Below are 16,767 nucleotides of genomic sequence, written 5' to 3'. Positions count from 1 at the left end.
CCAAGCCAGTATACTTGGATCAATGACCACCTTCTGTGCCCCCCTACCATCTCTTTCTCCTTTTCTGGTCCAGAGATAACTGCTATCATGATTCCTAACACCAGAGGTTAGTTCTACTTGTCTGTGAACCTTCCATAAATAAAACTCACATATATTTTAACCTATTCAGTCCAGTCTCTTGCAGATGTTGACCAGCACAGTGATTCACTGATCAAAAATAGTAAAAGCCTATAAATAAAGAGGTACAAAAAGTCACTGAAAACTGGAGCACAGCACAGCAATAGAGTTCCAAGACCAGATTGGTGTTTCATTTCTTGATCTTCCGAAAGTTCCATGCCTAGCCCATCTCCCTGCTTTCCGGCTCTTGTATGACCAGGTTCCTGAAAGTGACTTTCAGTGGCCCCGAGATGACCATGGTGACGTGGACTGTGAGAAGCTGGTTGAGCAGCTAAAAGATTGTTCGAACCTACAGGACCAAGCAGACATTCTGTACATTCTTTATGTCATAAAGTAAGTGTCTGAGTCCATTCGGGCAGTTATAACAAAATACCATGAACAGGTTGGCTTAGGAACAACAGAAATGTATTTCTCACAGTTCCGGAGGCTGGGAAGTTGAAACTCAAGGCCGATTTGATGTCTGGGAAGGCCTGTTTTCTCATAGATGGCGTCTTCTCATTGCATCCTGACATGGTGGAAGGGGCGAGTGAGCTCTCTGGCGTTGTTTTTATAAGGGCACTCATCTCCTTCAGGAGGGCTCTGCCCCTTGACCTGATGACCTCCCAAAGTCCCCACCTCCTAATGTCATCATTGTGGGGGTTAAGATTTCAACATAGGAATTGGGGGAAAACAGACATTCAAGCCGTAGCAGTAAGTTTATGGTCTTTACTAGGCTAAGCTTTCTCAGTTCTCCTTAATTTTTTCCCTAGTATTCTTGGCCTTATAGCCAGCCCAGGTCATGATTATATTCACCCCGGTTACCCAGGATCACCAGGAATGAGACTTCCATCCCCTTCTCTGCCTACTGATGCTGGTCCCCCAGGATGAGAAGGCTATGTGAGGCCAGGAGGCCACCACGTCCTGATGTTAGGCTTCTGTTTCAAAGGACAGAGGGAAGCTTTGGTTGGGCGTAACCCTCTCAGTGAGACTCAGGGGTGCTGGGAGAGCCCAAGCGCTGTGCAAAATGCACAGTGATCCATTCCTCTCCCAGTCTAAACATTCTGGACCATATTTCTGGGTTTTTCTACCTCTTGGCAGGGGTCCCAGCTGGGACACAAATCTCTCTGGACAGCACGGGGTCACCGTTCAAAACCTTCTCGGTGAGCTCTATGGGAAAGCCGGCTTGAACCAGGAGTGGGGTCTGATTCGCTACATCTCAGGCCTGCTCAGGAAGAAAGTGGAGGTCCTGGCTGAGGTCAGTGCGACTGTGCCGGCTGCCCATGTGTGCTCACTAGCTAGTGCCCCCTTCCTCTTCCACTTCCAATCTCCCAGTTATACCTCTTACCTGTGAAGGAGCCCCATTCTTTAACCCACAGGTGGAGCGGGCCCTTCTCTCCTGCCTGCCTGCTGCTCCGGGAAGGCGAGCAGAGGGAAGGAAATGCAAGTGGATTGGTTTTGTTCTTTCTTAGCTACGGAAAAAGGCTCTCCAGGAAATCAAATGAAAGTGCTGTGTGGCCTGGCAGCCTCTTAGAGCTCTCTTTTTTCACACATCCACAGTACAGTGATCATTAATATTTATAACCCCAAGGCCAGGCAAAATCCAGAGCTGCTTTCTAAGACACTCGAGTTCAGTGTCATGATGGTAAGATGATGGCGTTTATTAGATGTGAATAATGGGGAAATGGGTAATTTAGGAATTGAATATGGTTATTAACTCTTACCATTGGTATCTTCGGACTCATCCCTGTCTCACTCAATAGCGGGGAGTCCAATGTGTTTGCTAGTGGATGGGCATTAGACGCCCACTGACCGGGCCCTTCAGAGCCAAGCCTGGGGCCACACATTGGAGACAGAGTCCACAGACACCCAGCCCTGTCTGGGTTGCTTAGTCTGGGGTCTAGGTATGAATTTTTCAAATCAAGGGCAACATGGGTCATTAAGTTTGTAAAGGTAAATGTACGATCTGATTGGCAGTGTCTCCTCCCCACTGCCTGTCGTCTTTGCCAGTCTCTCGCGCGCTCTGCCTCTCACCCTTCCTCTTAACTGCGCAGGCCTGCACGGACCTGCTTTCGCACCAGAAGCAGCTCACCGTGGGCCTGCCGCCCGAGCCCCGGGAGAAGATCATCTCTGCGTAAGTCCTCAGCCTTGGGGACCTCAGGTTTGCGGGGGAGCCAGGGGGAAAACATCAGCGCTTCCCAGTGTTCGGAGGAGGGGCTTTTTAAAGACATTCTGTCACATGGATGCATCTAGCACAGAAAATAAGGGTGTTCCATGGAGGGCGAGGAGGCACTGTCTCAAGACACCTCATCACGTTCGTGACACAATGCTCCTTCCTAGGCCCCTTCCCCCAGAGGAGCTCACAAAACTCATCTACGAGGCCAGTGGGCAGGACATCAGCATTGCCGTCCTCACGCAGGTCTGGGGCTGGTGTGGGAGGGGCCGGGCCACAGCCTTCCTCAGAGTGGAGGGGACCCTTCAGCCACTCACCCTGTCTCTGAAACCGTATCTCCGTGTGTGTCTGCCTCAGGAGATTGTGGTTTACCTGGCCATGTATGTCAGGGCACAGCCCAGCCTCTTTGTGGAGATGCTGAGACTCCGGATTGGACTGATCATTCAGGTGATGGCCACGGAGCTGGCACGGAGCCTGAACTGCTCAGGTGAGATGCCCGCAGCTCCTGCAGCTCCCGCCGCACCCCACCCCGACCACTCGGCCACGGCCTCCACTCTCAGAGGAAGAACTGCTTAGGTTATCTCGAACCCAGCATCCAAGCCTGTGGCAAGCTCAGGCCTTACCAGCTTCTCTCATTTAGATGGAACTCCCATCCATGCGGCATAGAGCTGAAGTTCATAAGTCAGGGAGAATGGGGCTCTGGTGATGTTTACCATTACAGCCTCAAAGGCGATGCGGAATCTTCCGCCCTGTACCTGACATCTAAGCTCCTTCCTGGATGCCCTTGCTATGAGATGTCACCCCCATTTTATAACACCTTCACTGGGAGAAACCCTACCAATTTGAATATAAAAATCCATCATGAGACATCCAGCGTTGGGGATCATACATTGTGAAACATCATGTGTCTAAGAATTAAGCAGATACATGATTTAAACGGCAGCATTTAGAATCCCCACGGAACAGTGCATTTCAGCCCCAAAGCAATAGTGAGGTTCTCCTGAACAGGGGGACCTGCCACGGCATCTGCTGTCACCTCCCTCCCCACCCATGTCCGCCTGACCCTACCTTTACCCGCCACCAGCCCTGTGTCTGGGACACTTACAAGATATTTGTTTTTAGGAGAAGAGGCTTCTGAAAGTTTAATGAACCTCAGCCCTTTCGATATGAAAAATCTCTTGCACCATATTCTAAGTGGGAAAGAGTTTGGCGTTGAAAGAAGTGGTAAGTCCCATGCTCCTGTTAATGTCTTCAGGGAGCTGCCTCCTTTACATGCAGCAGACATTAGAACCAGCACTGTGGGGCATAGCGAATGTGGGAAGGGAAGGCTCCTACCTGAAGGAGATGGACAGAGTCCTAGGCTCAAGCTTCCTGCTTTGGGGGCTTTGGGACTCGCTCGCAGTGTGCTGGACGAGCTTTTCTTGCCCAGGTTGGCACAGCATGTGGGTGTGGTATACCGCCTCCTGTAGCCGTAAGCACCTGGCACCATCACTTATGCATCACTTATGCAAAAGTGTTGGCTGGGCACGGTGGCTTACACCTGTAATCCCAGCACTTTGGGAGGCTGAGGTGGGCGGATCACGAGGTCAGGAATTTGAGACCAGCCTGACCAACGTGGTGAAACCCCGTCACTACTAAAAATACAAAAAAAATTAGGCGTGGTGGCACGCGCCTGTAATCCCAGGTACTCAGGAGGCTGAGGCAGGAGAATTGCTTCAACCCGGGAGGTGGAGGTTACAGTGAGCTGAGATCGCGCCACTGCGCTCCAGCCTGAGCGACAGAGCAAGACTCTGTTCTCGAAAAAAAAAAAAGTGTTAGAAGTGTGGGGGACCCCGAATGCCAGGGTGAAAGGGCTGTCCTTTCACACCACCTGAGCATCCTGGCCTTTGGTTTGGGTAAAAACATTCTCAACCCGGCCTCACATCACCCTCCACAGGGCAGGGAGGAGACCCCTCTGTGACCTCACAGCATACTCGAGCCAACTTATTTTGCTTTGTCCTGCCTCGCTCACTCTGTTTTTATCTGAACCGGAACCCTGCTTGCAGTGCTGGGAAACATAATCACCCAAGTCCTGGCGTGATTCTTGTTCTCAAATGTTCCCTAATTATAATTGAAGCAATTATCATTTCTCCTCCTCATAAAAAAGCTACATGATTTGCAGGCACGTTGGTGAATTTATTTCATCAAGCCAAATAAATGCACTGTGGGCTATCATTCCTTTATTTAATAAGAAGGACATTGGGTACTTTGTATGTTTCCTGAGCATGTGCTGGCTGCAAACAAAGACAGCATCATGCAGTCAGATGTGTTTTGGTGGTTTTTCTCCTTTGCCGAAGGAGGGGTGCTCAAAATGCTTTTGCAAAAGTAATTTCCAGTTCTTTCCAAGGCAGAGTCCTTGAAATGGTAATGTACGAGATAAATATTTAATGTGTTCTGCTCATCATTATAGTATTCATGGCTTGACACAGATAATTACTAAAAATTTGTCATTAGATATACAGCTATAGATGCTATGAAACTAGGAACTGAGTAATGTCATTTGAAAGTCATAAATATGTGTGATTGCAAGCAAGAGCAGAAGACATGCTGTCTTTTTAACATATAACATCATTTGTTAGCTGTCCTTTGTAATTGCTCAATTTTTGTAAATTAGGAAGCCCAAATAGGCTTAGAATTTTGATTAAATCCTGAGATGTCTGAGATAAATGTTTCCAGCGAACACCCACCCTGGACAGCCCCTCTTGTAGCTTCCAGACCCTTCTCCTTCTGTTTCCCACTTTCCTGGGTCTGTCCTTCCTCCCCAGCTCATCACTGGGTCTCCCTTATGGGCTCCTGCCTCTCTGCTGTCCTTTAAATGTTCTTGTCCCCAAATTCCTTATTTGTCACTACTCCTCCGCTCCCATGGCTCCATTGGGGTCAAGTGGGATGGTGAGGCTTGCAGGGGATGCTGCCCAAGGAGGTGACCTTTGAGCTGGGCCTGGCTTGCCAGCACAGGCAGATGCCCAGTGCAGTGCAGGTGGCCGGGAGTCGAGGGGAGGTAGGGCTCGAGTTGGTAGAGTTTCAGGTGATGCTGGGAGGACTGTTTGGCCTTTGTCCTGAAGATAGCTAGACCTGGGAGGCTTTGGAGTGGGCAGTGAATACGATCACACTTGCCCTTTAGAATGATTGCTGTTACCGCAGCACAGAGGCCAGGCTTGTGGGTGGTGGGGCTAGGGACAGGTTTGAGTCCCGAGGCTGGTGAGATAGGTTGGGAGTGAGAGGTGGCGGCCTGGTGCAGTGCATCGGTGGCCTCTGGTTGCCTCCACCTCCAGCCCCTGGCAGCCTGGCCTTCCTAGCACTTCCCCCTCCAGCCCGAGGCCCTTCTCCAGCTGCCACCTTCATTTCATTTGGCACCTCGCCCTCAGGCCTGGGCATGGGCTGTCCTCCAGGCACCGCTGCGGCACTGAATTCTCCTGCATTCATACCTGCACCTGCTGCCCAGACAGGGCCTGGCACCAGGAGGCCCTCTGGATCATCCAGCCCACGGCCACAGCTGCCCGGGGTGTCAACCCCTCAGGCCCGCAGCAGTTTTGTCATTTTCCAGGGGCATTCCGAGAGTCACACGGGACTGGGGACAGAGCCCAGCAAGGTCCATGTGGGTCCTACACATTAGTCATGATGAACCCTTTAGAAAAATATTAATACAAATAGGATTGGGTATATCGTTGACCAGTCAATACTCACCAGATCAAACTCCATGCGGTCATGAAACATGATGTGATAGAATATTTAATGCCAGGGAGAGACATTCACCATACAAGTACAAAAAGGCAGGTCACAGAACCATACCACAGAATGTATGTATCCATCTCATGTTTCTGTATCTATACGTATGTATGTGATGATACTGTTTTGTTAGTTAAAAACATACACAGTCATAGGGAAAAAAACTGGAAGGATCATGACTAAAACATCAAGAGATGTTAGTTCTAGCTTCTGTAGTTCAGTGGTCTCAGTTTTCTACAAGGAATGTGTGCTTTGGGGTTTTTTTTAATTTTTATTTGTTTATTTATTTCTAATTAAATATAGATACGAGGTCTCACCATGCTGCCCAGGCTGGTCTTGAACTCCTGGGCTCAAGCAGTCTTCCCACCTCAGCCTCCCAAAGTGCTGGGATTACAGGTGTGAGCCACCACGCCTGGCCTCGGGTATGTTTTTTGTTTGTTTATTTTTTGAGACGGAGTTTGGCTCTTGTTGCCCAGGCTGGGGTGCAAAGGCGCGATCTCAGCTCACCGCAACCTCCATCTCCCAGGTTCAAGCAATTCTTCTGCCTCAGCCTCCAGAGTAGCTGGGATTACAGGCATGCGCCACCACGCCCAGCTAATTTTGTATTTTTAGTAGAGACAGGGTTTTTCCATGTTGGTCAGGCTGGTCTCGAAATCCCAGCCTCAGGTGATCTGCCCGCCTCGGCCTCCCAAAGTGCTGGAATTACAGGTGTGAGCCACCGCACCTGGCCAGGTATGTTTTATTAGAATATTTTTTTACTTATCCAAAAGCAAGGGTGGGTATGGTGGTTCATGCCTGTAATCCCAGCACTTTGGGAGGCTGAGGCAGGCAGATCGCTTGAGCCCAGGAGCTCAAGACCAGCCTGGGCAACATGGCAAAACCCTGTCTTCACAAAACATACAAAAATTAGCCAGGTATGGTGGCGCACACCTGTGGTCCTAGCTACTTGGGAGGCTGAAGCGGAAGGATCGCTTGAGCCCAGGAGGCAGAGGTTGCAGTGAGCCAAGATCGCACACTCCAGCCTTGGGAACAGAGCAAGACTCTGTCTCAAAAAAATTAAAAAACATGGCTGTTTGCGGTGGCTCACGCCTGTAATCCCAGCACTTTGGGAGGCCGAGGTGGGCAGATCACAAGGTCAGGAGTTTGAGACCAGCCTGGCCAATATGGTGAAACCCTGTCTCTACTAAAAATACAAAAATTAGCCAGGCGTGATGGCAGGCGTGTGTAATCCCAGCTACTCGGGAGGCTGAGGCAGGAGAATGTCTTGAACCCAGGAGGTGGAGGTTGCAGTGAGCCGAGATCGTGCCACTGCAGTCCAGCCTAGGTGACAGAGTGAGACTCCGTCTCGGAAAAAAAAAAAAAAAAACAACATATCTCACTGTGTCAGGGGCTTCCTGGCCTCTGTGTTATAATGGTGCTTAAGTACTCTGCACACTTCCGTTTACTCCTTTAAGAGCTGAGTGCTGCACCTGTCCTGCTCTCGGTGCTGGAGACACAGCGCTGGCCAGGCAGAGAAGGCCCTCATTGTCAAGTGGGGGAGACAGGGGCAGATCCTGCCTCGGGTTGGATGCTGCAGAGTTCCTAAGAACCACGTGTGTGTGTTTCCCACCCAGTGCGCCCTATCCACTCCTCCACATCCAGCCCTGCCATCTCCATCCACGAGGTGGGCCATACCGGAGTCACCAAAACTGAGAGGAGTGGCATTAACAGACTGAGGAGTGAAATGAAACAGGTAAGAACACCTCAGTGGCAGCAAGGGACGAGTGGTGGTCTCCCTACCTGGGCTTACCCCAGAAAGCGACAGAAACCTAGGGCATGAGGCTGCAGCCCACTGTCTGTAGAGTGGGAGGTCCCTTCTGTCTGGGATCTGAACACACCCCTGTCCCCAGATAGATATCCCAGAGCCGGTCATGCACACCCTTACCCACTCATCCTTAACCTTAACGTGATGTTCTCATGAACGTTCCAGAAAATGCCCTTGTCCATGTTTGCCTCTGTTCCCGAGAACCACTCTTAGGAGTGGGCCACAGCCATTGAAAAAGTAGAGTCATGCAAAAAGTCACCGAATCATCTGTGTCCTTCAAACGAATAGCAAGAGGGCTCGGGAAATAGACCGGAATGCCCATGATACTTGGATCCTCCACCAGCCACAGGGGTCTCTTTTCTTAGTTCACCTTTAATTCCTGGTAAAAAAAAAAAAAAAAAAATCCTTTTGAACTGACTGCACAGGGCCGCAGCTCAACATCGCAGTCTTAACGTGCCGGGTGCTGTGCTAGGCCTTGCCCGGGGTCCATGCTGGGAAAGAGTTTCCCTCTGACCATGAGAAATGCACTCGAATTTTCTGCTCCATTTTAAATGCTGTTCATGACCCACTAAATTGAGTCCATGATGCACTCATGGGTCACCCCCTGCGGTTTGACCAACACAGCCCTGGATTGAGAGAGAGGGCAATAGAAGAAGCACGCGTTCTTGGCTCAAAGCTGGTTTTGATTTCCTGATGTATTTTTGCTTTCAGATGACTAGGCGGTTTAGTGCTGATGAACAGGTGACACCCCTTTGCCTTGTTCGTCCTTTGCTTCCTGTTCTTTCTGGCTTGAATGTGGAAAGTGAGGCTGTGACTCTGCAGCGTGTGAATGTGTGGAGGGCAGCTCTATCCAGCAAACGGGCTGGGGCACAGGCAGAGAGCAGGACTCGAGGGCAGGAGAGACGACCTTGCCCCATGCCTTTAAAAATAATCTGTTTCTCAAACTCTTGGGCTTTGTAGGGTACTTTGTGAAAGAGATCATCCAGGCTCTGCCTCAGTGGGAGTTTCTATTCAAAAAGAGGGAACTAAATAGAAAACTAAATAGGGGGGAAATGCGGTCATTGGTTATATCAGTAGAAAGAATGCTGCTATTCCTGTCCTCAGATCGTCTGGGGGGACTTAACCCTGGAAGGAAAAACATGTAAGGATGCTCTTCTTTTATATCACCCTGGTGACATATGTTCTCCTCCCCCCTCTGGGAAACTGGAGTCGCATTTCTAATATTTTGATGTGTATTACCACAAGAGCCTAGAGGAGACATATTAATGACATGTAAAGGCCGATTCCACATGTTGTCCAGAGGTAAAACATGCTTTATCTCTCCTAGTTTATGCTGTTTCCAAGTAGGGAACTGGCTTTTCAAACATCTTCCCTTGCCAGCCACTCGGTGGCACCGTCCCTCTGTCCCCACATCCCGATGGCCTGACCGTGGGTGAATCTGAGTGGCTCCTTCCGCCTCCATTTCATGCTGTTCTTGCGTGTTACGGGGACGAAGTGATCACCTCTGTTCTTTGCTGGGCTTAGAGTCACCTAGCTAGTACAAACTTTGACCACTTATGTCAAGGAACATATTATTTGTTCCAAAAATGTAATAGGTGTTATGGTATTTTCAATCTCTAGTCTCTTTTGCAAGAATACCGTGTAGATAGCACACTGTACCCTTGCAAATTAAGGGTACATTCTAGATTTTTAGACGAGGAAATACTTATTTGGCCAAAGGTATCAGCCTGATCATCATATTTATTCATGTAATGAATATCTACTGAATGTTAGGTGCAGCATGTTAGTGTCGGCTGTAGGTATTTGGTTCATCTGTAGATTTTCACAATTCTTACCATAAAATATGAGCATTTCATGGCTGTGAGTTTGGAAAATAAATTGTGTCCTAACTTGATGATGCACCCTCCACATACGACAGGAACATTTAATGTTTACATTCAATGGTAACAGTTCATGTTTTTAAAAAGAGCAGTTAGTAAGTTTCACGTGGAGTCGAAGCCCAGAGCGGTGCTTGCAGGTGCCCCTGCACCTGAGCTTGCCTATGTGTGTTGCTGTGGAACCTTCTCTGCGCCTGCATTCTCTGCTGCTGCTTTCTGTGGGTGTTTCGGATGCTGCTCCATGACCCTCCTCTCTGCTGAGTCTCTTGGTGTCATTGCTGTCAACTGAGTGGATTCTTTTTGTTTTGTAGTTCTTTTCTGTGGGCCAGGCCGCGTTCAGCAGTGCGCATTCCTCCAAGTCTGCGGTAACAGTGCTTCGGGATTATTGTGTCCGTCCCCGCTCCTCCTCGCGTCCTTCCTCGTGCTCCCACCTCATGCCCAACTTCTGAGGATTCAAGCAGGGCTGAAGTGTTTTCAGCGAGATGCTCACAGGCTCCTCCAACTGGAATTCTGAGGAGGGTAGAAAGAAGGCCCCAAAGTGCTTGCCCTGAGCTTTGTTCTCCGTCTTAAGCTCTCAGTTCTCTGCCTGTGCTCCTTGGCACAGTGTGGGTGAGGAGCGTCCTTCTCACCAATTCCCAGAGCTTCTGGAAACTTCGGGGCATTAGTTCCATGCCTCTTTATGGAGCCAGGATGGTGAGCCCTTGCCCACATATGCCGACTAGCACTCTGCACCTGCCACGCCCCAGATCCCGTGCAGGGCTCGGATTGTGCTCACTGCAGAGCGGAGGCTGAGTCTTCCTCCTGAAACTGGAGGGCCCAGATCAGCTGAGTCATTGAGGAGTGCAGCTGTAATTACTTTTATTTGTGTCTAATTGTTGCCTTAAGTGGCAGTAATGAGCCCAGTGGAATAACCCAGCCGAACTGCCTTTTCAAAGTAAGATCTGTTGAAATCCAAGTGCTGCAGAAAGGAGAGCTCCGCCTCCTGCCCTGCTAGCGCACTTCAGGATTTCACTTTAACCCTTTACATTTGACTGTGCACATTTGATATGTGGCACTATCGAGAAACGAAAGTGCCAGATAGTCCCAGGCAAAGAGATGTGTGAGCGTGAAGATTATCCCTTCTCGACCTGGAGGTCTCAAAGCTAGAAGCCCCGCAGGGCAAGACAGAAAGCTGGGAGCTTTGCCGCAGGGAGGGGATGCGCCCCCACTCACAGAGGCCCGCCCCGCCAGCAGTGGGGAGCCTCTCAGACAGTGCCCCCCTCTGGAGCCTGAATCAGTCCAGCCAATGTTGAGGTGGGAAGGAGATGGCGCCCTCTTCCCTCACTTCAGCAAAGTCAGCCCCAGTTCAGAGGCAGCCATTGCCCCAAATTAAGATAAAGCCCAGTGCCAAGAATAGGGAAAGCCGGAAGTGGGATTGCAAAGGGTGGGTGGATGGACCCTGATCTGCGAGGTCCTCGCCACTAAACGCGGGCTTCACTGTTTGTCTTCCCCCGTGTCACATGTTGCCCTCTCTGTGGTTCCTGTCCTGTGGAAAGGTGTCTGTCACTTCTCTGTGGCACTGCAGCAATGAAGTGGGCACTATGGAGTTTGTCTCCCTGGGCCATGGGTGCCTGCTCCGAGGGCCCGTTGTCACCCTCAAAGCTCTCCCACTGCAGTGGCACAGGCGCCACGTGCGGGTGACAGCTGCCCCTCATGGGCACTTAGCGCACACTAGGTATGCCTCAGGGACTTCTGTGTCTCCACGTGGTGAAGGCTTCCAGGCAGCGCTCTACAGGATGCCTGTGTCCCCACTGTGCAGATGAGACTGAGGCCCAGAAACAGTGTTCATGGCAGGGCCAGACGGCCTCGGGCGTGTCCTTGGCACCGCTGGCGTTGAGTGGGGATTAGCCCGTGCCCACCCTACTTGGCCTCCTCCTTATGGGTTCTAGCTTTGGGGGTGGGACCGCCTCTCGGGGGGCCGGGCAGAGTGCAACATGGAATGACCTGATCAACCCAAAGTAAAGTATGCGAGTTGTCTCGCATCAGGAAACAGACAAGGTGGACTGGAGGAACCGTGTTCCTCTTTGGCGAGTGGTGTTCTGGCATTTGTGCCTAGGTCGCAGGGCCGCCCTTCGTGATGGCGCACTTTCCCTGGGGCACCTGCTGCGTGGCTTCTGAGGCCCCAAGCTGTCTGTCTTGCAGAGGTCCAGCACCCCATCCTCGCCCACTGGCACGTCATCCTCAGACTCTGGAGGACATCACATCGGCTGGGGTGAGCGGCAGGGCCAGTGGCTGCGCAGGAGAAGGCTGGACGGGGCCATCAACAGGGTCCCCGTGGGATTCTACCAGAGGGTGTGGAAGATCCTCCAGAAGGTGAGCCGAGATGCGAGCTCCTGGGGAAGTGAACCATCCCCTTACTGTCCTGGCAAGGCATGGTGGCACCTCCAGGCGAGCAAACACGCAGCCCTGAGGATGGCTTCTCTGCCTCAGTGCTGTTGGCACCTGGGGCCGAGGCATTCTCTGCTAGGGGGCCTGTGTGTGGTAGGATGTCTACAGCATCCCTGGCCTCTACCCGCCAGATGCCAGCAGCCATCTCTTCTCCCCACCCCACCCCCGTGTGACAACTAAAAGTGTCTCCAGGCATTATCAAACGTCCCGTGGGAGGCAGATCACCCCAGTTGAGAACCACAGCAAGTAAGACAAGGTGGCAGTCTAGGTTGTGGTTGTGTGGGACCAACTTGGACGTATTTTAGGAACATAGAAGAACAGGGAAAGGCTGGGAGGCTTCAGATGAAAACCCCGTAAAACAACCCAGAGCAGCACCTACAGGCCTGGAACCTGGAATGACAGTTCAGGAGGAGCCTGGAGTAGGCCAGCCCCCCCAGCCTCCTGCACATCCAGGCAGGGGTAGTGTCCCTGCTGTTCAGTGATGTGACTGAGCCCCACCCTCCCGGGTTATCTGCCATGTTCAGTCCCAACGTGTACAGAGGTGGAGAGCTTCCAGTTTGGCCCCAGGTCCTGTGTGCCCTGAAGGCACAATCTCCCTCACACCCTGGGGCCCCACTCCCCTCAGCCAGCCGGCTGTTGCGCTTCCCATCTGCCTGAGGCTGTTCACGTCTCCCCAGCTGTTGTCCTTGGGAACTGTGGTGCGTGTACCTGAGCACAGGAGCACCTCCCTGAGCGCCTGTTGTCAAGGAGGGGACAGCATTCTCTGTACCCCCGCAGTGTCTCCCTTCTGCATCAGCCCGAGAGAGTTTGTGCAGCTCCCTGGGCTGCACCAGGCCCTCCCTGTCTTTTTCCCTTGAATGGAAGGACAGTATGCCTCACTTAAAAGCTGTACAAACCAAGCCATTTTTTCCCCCCAGAACTATTTTTTAGTTCATTTCACAGTGGGAGAGAAGAGAAAAAAATCATCCCAGTGACAGCATACAACAGCCCCCTTCCCAAAGCCATGGCACCACTTGCTCAAGGTTCTTTCTGTAACAGGGGCCCCTGTGCTTCATGGGGCCCAAGGTATTCCTCACGGCCACTGCAGAGGGATGTGAGGTGGTCGGAGTAGGCCCTGCCCAAGCAGCTGGACTCCTGGGACTCAGGCAGGATCCTGCAGGGGCTCATGGTGCTTGCTCCACTTCCCGCTTCTCTTAAGGGGGTGGGAGTGTCCATTAGCTGTTCTGCCCTCAGCCCACTGGGGACGCTCCGGGCCGGGGTGCTGGGATTTAGAAGGTGGCCAGTTAGTGAGACTAGAACAAGCTGTTCCTAGAAAATTTCCCCACTCTTCATGGGGCATCATCACATGCTTCCGCTCGGACGCACTGGCGCAATACCAAGATATTTCTATTATGAAAAAGCATTTTGTGTTGAGCTGGCACTCGATATTTAGATACATGGGTGTGCATGTCTGTGCATGTGCTGGAGGCTTTTGTGATTGGTGCTTATTATAGAAATCTCAAAAATAGATGCCTGCAAAGGCACAGAAGCATCCCTTCCCCAGCAGGAGCCATGAAAATCCCCCTTTATTATGGCACTAAAGGGGCCTCGCAGCCGCCAGGGCCTAGTTGCCAAGTACGATGTGGAGCCTCCCGGGAGGACTCGGCAGCCCCCTAGGGCATTGTTCGGGGGAGATCTGAAAGATGCCTGCTGGGTTCCCTAGAATTGTTCCATCGAAAACACAGCCTGTGGGCAGCGAGAACAAGCTCTCTAAAAATAACTCTGACAGTCTGGCGTGTCCCAGCCCTCATATGGGTTTCCAGGGCAGAGGGTGCTGTGTGTGCATGCGTGTGTGCGTGCACACGCATGTGCTTATTCCGTTCTGGAATCTGACTGAAATGTGCTGTGTTCTGCCTCCAGTGCCACGGTCTCTCCATCGATGGTTATGTCCTCCCATCCTCGACGACCCGAGAGGTACGATGAGAAAAACGCAAAGGCTGGCCCCTCCGTGGGTTCACAATCAGGGCTTCATTGCATGGACTCTGACCTCTTGTGCTCCTTTTGGGCTCATTCTAATTGACAGGCCAGTTGTAGCTCTGAGCTGTCTAGCCACTTCACCCTCATATTTGGCAAAATGTCTTTCCTGCATTTATGGGCATCAGCCTTTTTCTTCACCTGAGACTCAGCATTTCTAGGCTAGCAAGCTCTTTGCATTTGCCAGACACCCCTTAGAACCCCGTTGAAAGAAAGGAGCCAATCTCCATGCCACCCTGGCCTGCCCCACGGGCAGCCTTCTCGGCCCTTTTCTCCAACTAAAAGCAGTAATCATCCCTAGGTGATTTGTCATTCTTTTTAACATGGACTTTTTTAGTTTTACCCCACCCAAAGCACCATGCTTCATGCTGGAAGGAATAATGAAGAGGAAAGAGAAACCAGAAATGGTCCCTGCTCCCTGGAAGCTGTAGTCGATGGGGGGAAGGGTAGATAAATCAGGCTAGGACAGGCTGGCTCCTGGAGGCACACTCCAGCCTCTTGCTCTGAGGGCCACTGCTGGCAGGATCCAGAGAGTGGCCAGAAAAGGGGCATCAGTGGCGCTGAGCCCCGAGCCCAGGCACTGCTACGGTCACCCTTGGTTACTCAGTGATAGGGCTGCATCTGTCCTCTCACTGGTGGTTGCCTGCCTGTCCCTTTGGTAGATGACCCCGCATGAGATCAAGTTTGCTGTCCATGTCGAATCGGTGCTGAACCGCGTGCCACAGCCCGAGTACCGGCAGCTGCTGGTGGAAGCCATCATGGTGCTGACGCTGCTCTCAGACACGGAGATGACCAGCATCGGGGGCATCATCCACGTGGACCAGATCGTGCAGATGGCCAGTCAGCTGTTCTTGCAGGACCAGGTGGGGGTGCCAGGGAGCTGGGTTGGCTGGCATTTATCTCTGTTGAGGCTGGAGATTGTGTCCAATAGGAAAGAATATACTCGAACCAAGAAAATGTCATCACAGATGGGGAAAAAATGTCAACCACTTGCTTAGAAAATGGTACAGTGGCCACTTGGGAAATCTCAAGACCTTTGGGGATGGATAGGCCTATCTCAATGCAGGTTTTCGTCCAAACACCACCACTTGCAACACATGTGACCCTGGGTGAACCCCTTACCCTGTACACAAAGTTCAACAGAGTAGTCCTCATTATAGTCAGGAGCTGCAAACTAGGGTGCGTGATAACAGAGCGCAGTGACCAGAGGAGAGGTAGGGGCATTCCCCCTGGCAGCGCTGGCTTCGTGCCCTCGTGCCCTCAGAATTGGAGCCTCTCAGAAGGCCAAGGCTCTAGTAGAGCAACCCTCACCCTGCCCATGTTGAAGAGCAACCCTCACCCTGCCCATGTTGACCCACTGCCACCACCATGCAGAAGCGTGATGGGGAGTGGGGGCTCCACTCATTGTCCCCTCTGCCCTTTCCTACTGCAGGTGTCGATTGGAGCCATGGACACCCTGGAGAAAGACCAAGCCACAGGAATCTGCCACTTCTTTTATGACAGCGCTCCGAGTGGGGCTTACGGGACGATGACCTACCTCACAAGAGCAGTGGCTTCTTATTTGCAGGAATTGTTGCCCAATTCGGGCTGCCAGATGCAATAGGGTCTCCCCTGGAAACATGGTCACACTCTCAATCTGTCACGTGCCCCCTAGCCTTACTGGGAACCTTCTGTCCCCCAAGATCCCCTGTGCTATCAGGAAAGCATGTCCCATCAGAAACACTCTCGGGGGGCAATGGCAGCACTCACCCTGAAACTGATGTATGTTAAAGCCACAGAGATAGAGCTGAGGAATCCTGTGTTCCCCCGCAAGGAGCGCCCCGGGATCATTTTCTAGGTTCATTTCTCTGGAACATTTGCTGTAGCATCTGGTCTCACGGACTCTGAGGAGGAATTGGAAATTGGTCTCTTTTGAGTGCAGAGGGAACTGAGACGCCAGCTTAAATTGGCTCTTGCAGAGAGTTACAGAAATAGTTTCGATGAGCTAGTGACACATCCTAAAGATGCAAAGATCCTCCCGGCGGCAGTAGCCTTGACAAGGGCCACCTCTTCACAGGATGCAGTCTGTCTGTGCACCAAACTCTTCACCAAATAGAACACTTGTGTCTCTCTGTGGAATTGGGGTTTTCTTGTGCCTTGCTTGCTTTCATAGCCTTCCATTTTATTGGCATGGCTGCCTTGATGTAACATAATTCTCTGTCCCCAAGATTTAGAAAATTCCTCTTCATTCACCTTGGCTCATGGTCTTCCAGGGTTTTTATCCTGGCTGTCTATGAACTAGGGTTTTCTCCTGCCTTAGGAAAAATCCTGCATCTCCTGGAATCTAGGGAAAAAAAAAAAAAAAAAAAAAAAGGCAAGGCTCCTCTTATAGCCAGGCAAGCAGTTGTTTAGGGCTAGACCTGTGGTTCCTCGCTCATGTGGGGTGAACGCCCCGCAGTGGATACTGTCCTCCTGTGCTCTGGGCGAGGCGTCATAGGGTGAGCACAAGTCGGCAGTGCCATGGAAGTGAACAGGCATGTCCTCGCAGAAACAATGCTTCCCTCTGAAAAATAGAG

At 51.5% G+C, this 16,767-nt stretch overlaps 1 protein-coding gene across 12 annotated transcripts in view; it reads left to right on the top strand.

The window, feature by feature from the left end:
- The window catches only part of PHKA2 (phosphorylase kinase regulatory subunit alpha 2), a 94,802-nt gene extending 78,472 nt beyond the window's left edge, over positions 1-16,330 (top strand). For 4 of the 12 annotated variants that reach the window (XM_063660452.1, XM_054471177.2, XM_063660451.1 and 1 more), the window contains 13 exons: positions 377-510; positions 1,255-1,411; positions 2,208-2,287; positions 2,494-2,572; positions 2,684-2,813; positions 3,449-3,550; positions 7,705-7,823; positions 8,607-8,636; positions 10,084-10,137; positions 11,954-12,124; positions 14,099-14,152; positions 14,875-15,075; positions 15,645-16,330. In XM_063660452.1, coding sequence (XP_063516522.1) covers positions 377-510; positions 1,255-1,411; positions 2,208-2,287; positions 2,494-2,572; positions 2,684-2,813; positions 3,449-3,550; positions 7,705-7,823; positions 8,607-8,636; positions 10,084-10,137; positions 11,954-12,124; positions 14,099-14,152; positions 14,875-15,075; positions 15,645-15,815 — 1,482 coding nt within the window. In that variant the 3' untranslated portion in view covers positions 15,816-16,330. Of the gene's footprint in view, positions 1-376; positions 511-1,254; positions 1,412-2,207; positions 2,288-2,493; positions 2,573-2,683; positions 2,814-3,448; positions 3,551-6,394; positions 6,514-7,704; positions 7,824-8,606; positions 8,637-10,083; positions 10,292-11,953; positions 12,125-14,098; positions 14,153-14,874; positions 15,076-15,644 lie in introns of those variants that run through there. The other 8 variants (XM_054471178.2, XM_054471176.2, XM_054471175.2 and 5 more) reach the window with 7 other exon arrangements.
- Positions 16,331-16,767: the final 437 nt, after the last annotated feature.

This window comes from Pongo pygmaeus, chromosome X (genome assembly GCF_028885625.2).
Source record: "Pongo pygmaeus isolate AG05252 chromosome X, NHGRI_mPonPyg2-v2.0_pri, whole genome shotgun sequence".
Classification (NCBI taxonomy): Eukaryota; Metazoa; Chordata; class Mammalia; order Primates; family Hominidae; genus Pongo; species Pongo pygmaeus.
Note: the sequence above shows the minus strand (reverse complement) of the source record. Positions and strands in the feature narration are given on the sequence as shown.